Genomic DNA, 5,677 nt, shown 5'->3' with positions numbered 1-5,677 from the left:
AGGGAAGTGACCCCCCCCCACTTTCTCAGAGGCACTGGGTGCTGGCTGCAGCCCAGACTGGGGATTGAGACTGGGCTGCATCAATGCTCTTGCTGGGAATCCAACTCGGAGGTTCTTGACTAAATGATCTTGCCCCTCTGCTCATGGTGGAACTAACTGCCACGTTGGGGTGAAAAAATTTTACCCTATGGTAAGGGGTAGGGGTTTTGCCTTCATCTGTAGTGGCAGACAGGGCATTCTTTATTTGGATCTCGAGTGCATTTTAACAACCCTTGCAGCAGGGCACTGACAGCCATTATCCCCCACTTTACCTGTGGCAAATTCAGATGCTTCTGGTGTCTTTGGGTAGTATGGGTCAACTATAAGACCATATCGTCTTGTTTTTGGAATAGGTCAGACAAGGACTGGTGTAGGATGGTTTAGGCAAGGATGATCTTGTCTTGAGCAGGGGTTGGACTAGATTACCTCCAGATGCCCTTTCTAGCCCTACTTTTTATGATTCTATGAACCAAAACATGTATTACAAAATAAACCACCAATAAGCTCTGAAACAACCAAAGGAACCGAAGACCTGTATGTATAGAACTATAAATGTTTTTGTCAACAACGTTTTAGAAATAATTGTCATCTTGCAGAGCTGCTGAACAATAACAAATACCAGCTTCACACAATTAAGATGTGAAGCAGAACAAGATTAGTTGCTAACAGTCAAAATGCAAAAGTGAACCTATTATGTTGCCCTTCAAATTTCAAACAACCCTTTCCTTCTATAAGCACTTAAAACTCTAGAGCAAACTGCACAATCTTTTTTTTAAAATTAAGTTCAGTGCACAGTACCTGCTGGTCACTGGTGTCTGGTATTCTTGTATTCTTTTGGTTAAGAAATTTTGAAATGATCATGAGGCTAAGGCATCTTCTTACTTGTCTGAAAAACATACATCTTCTGATAAGTCCTTTTTATGATGCATTTGAGGCAAAGTATTACTGCCTGTGTGCTTTAAGCAGGTCAGTCTAGTTTACTAAGTGAAAGTAAAAGAAACAAAACCAGGAAGTGGGTAAACATTTAGGAGGAGCAGCTCTCGCCTTGCTCCCTCTCTCATGCACATGTTTATCAAGTGCTTGGTCTCTAAGCCCAGAGAGAAGGCACATAGGGTACCTCTCCATGAAATGTTGTGCTTACTTCTGTTTAGGTGGAGCTGTGATGGTCCAAGAAATGTTTTGTTCAGTCAGGGTATTTTTGTTTGGTTGGTTGGGGGGGGGGGGTTTGTTTTTTTTGTTTGGTTTTTTTAAAGGGGCCTGATGTAGGATATTTAGTGCCCAAAACTCATCTAACATTTCTCTCATCTATAAAGTTGGTCCAATAAAACCCACCACCAAAAAACTTTTGCTTTCCAGTTACTTCTCTTATATTGGGGTGCCCAACTTCTGGCCCACAGCCCAGATTTAGGCACCAGAGCCATGTTATCTGGCCCATGGGGCTCCACAGAGGTCTGAAAATGTGGCGGCAGAGTAGCAGTGACAGTGTTAATTGTTGCCCCCTGCTACCGCCAAATTCTGGACCCATAGGGAGCCCTATGGGCCAGACAGCACAGCCATGAACCCAACTTCAGACCTGGAGGGCCTGATACTGCACCCTTTATTTGGCCTGTGGGGCCAAAAGGTCAAGCACCACTGATCTGTAGTGCTATCAGTCTATAACCATGCGAGAGATTTAAGAAAACTTGACACTACTACTCACATCAGCACTCAGACATGAATGAAAAGGAAAGGTGAAGCTGAAATAGTCATGCCCTGGCTGTATTTCAATCTTATGTACTATCCGACGTAAGCTAAACACATGAATAAGACTTACTTTTCACAGGTTTAATCATAACAAATAATTCTATATACACAATACAACCAGTATTGTAAAACTGACCTCCTTCTACCTTCAAAAGAACCACAGTTGAATGACAGTTTAAGCAAGGTGGACCCATACACTGGGCCCTCAATAACAGACCATAATTGTGGTTTAATACCCTCTTTGCACTTGCCCCTCAGAAGCAGCGTGAAAAGCAGCAAACTATACGCCACTGAATTTACCATAGAAAAGCTCAAAATTATATGACTGGGAAACCACGACAGGTCACCAGGACAAAAGAGCATAGTTATACAACTTGACAACCAGTGACACCATGGACCCAAGGCGTAATATGTTTGTCTTTGTGAAACCACAGGGAAAGATGAGGTGAGTAGGAGTGATATTAGCTTTTTTTAGTTGATGGCACAAAATTCTCTCTTTTCCTTATTTTTTTTCCTATGTAAAGTGACTGACATATTTGGGAGGGGGAAAAGTGAACATAACCTGGGAATGACTTACAATTTACCATATTGTTCCAATTGTATCTGTGCATATTTGGGGATGATACATCTATCACACTTTGAGCCCTCTTGGTAGAAATATATTATATGCACCTTAACTACAAGGCACACTTTCAAATGTTAGTGTATTACCTTCCACGTGTTACCCAGCTAGGGACCAGCTGAACCAACCACAGGAGGTCATGGTGGTGACTAGAAAGGTCACTCATTGCCAGGCACAGTTCAGACATCTTACAAAAGAAAAAAAAAAGAAAAAAGCATAAATGATATTACAACGGACAGCTGTTACATGTATGAAAAAGACATAAAAAAAAACCCATATAAGCCCACAAGCTAAGGTGCATAACTTCCCTGGAAATGCATGCAATTTAACAATAGGAACATGTCCTTAATGATACTTTCTGCATTGCACTTGAAATATTCATACTGGATTGGTACAAGTTATATTCATCACAGTAAGACAGTCATTACAGTCCATGTTTGTAGGTCAAGAAGCTGGCTTACCAGCTACTTTCAAAGTACAATCTTTGCTTCACTCTTGCAAACAGATTTTTTCAATTTATGATAGTTCTGCCAAGCGTCAGATACTTGGCAATACCATGCACTCAAAACAGGATAGAGGATTATACTAGCAAGGAAACAACATCATCTAGATATACCCTGCAGCCCCTGCCATTACTGTATGACATCATGAAGAGTTTCAACGCCCTAAGGCACAGGTTTTCCTGCAAAGTTTTTCCCAGCACTGTTTTGGGGATTTTTTGTTTGTTTGTTTCTTCAAGTGTAAGAGAGAGATTCCTCCTCCTGCCACCGCTCCCAAGTCAAAATTACAAAACAGGAAAGAATATAATGTAGTTATGGAGTTACCTTGGCATCCCAGTCTCTTATACTTTTCAGCAGTTTTATCAGAAGGCACTGAAGGTCTATTAACGGAATTTGCTTCAATAGTTTTTCCAGGCTTATTTTGAACAGCAGTAATAGCAATAGCAATAATTCTTGGTCTGTATAGACATCCTGATATACAGTTGTACAAAAAACTAGAAACTAAAGAAAAAAAAAAAAAAGAGTATTTAAAACTGTAATAAGTGACTTTTAAAAAAAATATTTTAGCAATTAAAGTTTGACAATGTTTATATCAAGTCCATGATTTTTAGTATCCAGTAGATTTATGAAGTGAAGTTCATAGGCTCGTCTATGAAAGGTGTTCTGTGAGTTTCCTTTGAATATCAGAGCTGGGAGATTGGAGAGGGAGTGATTGGATTGGGAGAAGCAGGCCCCCACAGGTAACTAGGTATTTTTGTCTTTGATGGATATTTGGGGTGTATTCATTGTTTGGTTTCTCCAACATAATTTTCCATCAGGACATTTGGTGCACTAGAGGAGATGCATTACATTTCTGGAGATGCAGAAATGGGTAAGTTAAGCCCCTGAGTGCCGACTGCATCAACACCTTCCCCTGCAGCACTGCGCCAGCAGTTGCCAATAGCTGGGAATAGCCAAAGTGCAACCATTACTAATTACGCCTCTGAACCCAACTGAGTTTTTGGTCATGACTGGGCCTGTACCTTCTGTAACATACACTGTTGTGGCAGCAGCTGCAGCACAAGTACCATCCCAACAAAGCACTCACACAGGCCCTCCTGTTTTAGGCAATCCAACAGCATACAGTCCAAGAGATTTTTCAGGCATTACCATGCAGAATACTCTCAATTTACCCTGTTCTGATAAATGCATTTGTACTCTTTAACTCTCAGCCTCAGATACATATATTATCCTTGGTATCCTTAACAACATTAGTCTAAGTATTTCCTGTTAATATGCAGTACGCTCAAGGACCTATAGTTTTCTTTATGTAAATGGTAGGTCACAGGAACGAAAGTATTTCTACAATACAGCTTTGGAGTCAATTTTAAAATGAGGCATTTCTATTTGAAAAAAATTATACCCCAAAAGAAGCATGTCTCAGGATGAAAGTATCCTACTTGCAAGATGTAAACAGTAATGCACTGAGATGCAGGACACTCTTAAAAAAAGAAAAAGAAAAGAAAACCTAAAGTCTCACCTTGATTACATTAATTAGATTGGTTTCTGGCAGACAAGAGAAAGCTGGACCTGAAGAGATGTTTCCACTTGCTGGTTTCATCACTAATATTTGCATTTTGGATCTATTGAGAAAACATTAAGTGAGCTACAAATTAAAAAAGAATTACTCCTGAAATCTTGGATTAACACAAAAAAAAGTCTCACTTATCCGACATCTTCCAGAACAGCCTCAGAGTTAAGATGACTATAAAAGTGCTTTAAACATCAGTTTATTTACAATTCCTATCCAACTGTTAAGTTATTCTTTCTGCAAAATTAAATGACATGTTACAGTAAAAAGAGCCGAAGAGAGATAAACCCTTCAGTCTGTCAAACATTCAACAGGCTAAAGTGGATTTGAAGTTATCCGTTCTATTTACTGTATAGTCAAGAGCGAGGCTGCCTTACCATGTTTAAAACCCAAAAGGAAAATAAAACACACTTACAAAATATCACCTTCACTGAAGTTGGGCTGAAGATGTTTCAGAGGAAAGAGTGCACTAAAGTGAACTCCCATATTGATCAACACAGCTGATACATCAGACAGGGAGGGAACCCAGGGTCTAAAATGTTCAGCACCAGTAGAAGCTGTAGAGTGTAGAACACATAAGACGCAAATTTAAAAATCAACTGGTTGTGAAATTTAAAAAAAGGAAAAGAATGTGCTCAATGGCCCCCTGTGCTAAACTCTGCTGCCATGAGAGTCTTTGGTATCACCATAGGGGTTGATTTTTCTCAGAAGCACAACTAGCGTATAACCAAGAAACATACCTGGTAACCACATGGGATGTTTGGTAACCACATGGGATGTTTGAAGAAGCAACTAAGATAAAAAAGGGAAGATACTGATGCCCTTTTTTTTCTAGGAGGTGAAAAGTCACCATAGCTCTCAACTGGATCTATGGATTGGACTTAATGCCATGACTACCAACAGAAAGGGGGGACTCGAAAGTGCTCAAGGTTTCAAAAGGAAATGACTTAGGGATTCTACCCAAATTTCACGATAAGCAACCAGCCAGTATTTATGCCTTATTTAAACAGCATGCTTGGCTGATAGCATTCCTAAGACAAAGGAGACATTCTTGATCAGTGAAATTTGCATTCAAAACAGATGACAGGGTTCAGGAATAAGATACAAAGAATGGTTCAAAGAAACTAAAGGACAAGGCCTTTTTTTAAAAAGAAAAGAAAAAGAAAAAAGGATTTTTTTTTTTTTTTTTTTTTTTTTTTTTTT

The 5,677-nt window shown here is 39.5% G+C and overlaps 1 protein-coding gene across 1 annotated transcript in view; it reads right to left on the bottom strand.

The window, feature by feature from the left end:
- Positions 1-5,677, bottom strand: part of SLF2 (SMC5-SMC6 complex localization factor 2) — a 40,480-nt gene that overhangs the window by 8,566 nt on the left and 26,237 nt on the right. The window contains exons 12-16 of the mRNA XM_019556086.1: positions 4,890-5,031; positions 4,424-4,529; positions 3,229-3,405; positions 2,494-2,591; positions 838-925 (exon numbers count right to left, since the gene is read on the bottom strand). Of these exons, the coding sequence (XP_019411631.1) occupies positions 838-925; positions 2,494-2,591; positions 3,229-3,405; positions 4,424-4,529; positions 4,890-5,031 (611 nt within the window). The remainder of the gene's footprint in view (positions 1-837; positions 926-2,493; positions 2,592-3,228; positions 3,406-4,423; positions 4,530-4,889; positions 5,032-5,677) is intronic.

The sequence above is a fragment of the Crocodylus porosus genome, unplaced genomic scaffold (assembly GCF_001723895.1).
Source record: "Crocodylus porosus isolate Cpor-Errol unplaced genomic scaffold, CroPor_comp1, whole genome shotgun sequence".
In the NCBI taxonomy this organism is placed as follows: Eukaryota; Metazoa; Chordata; order Crocodylia; family Crocodylidae; genus Crocodylus; species Crocodylus porosus.
The sequence above is the reverse complement of the archived record's forward strand: the minus strand, read 5'-3'. Positions and strand labels throughout refer to the sequence as shown.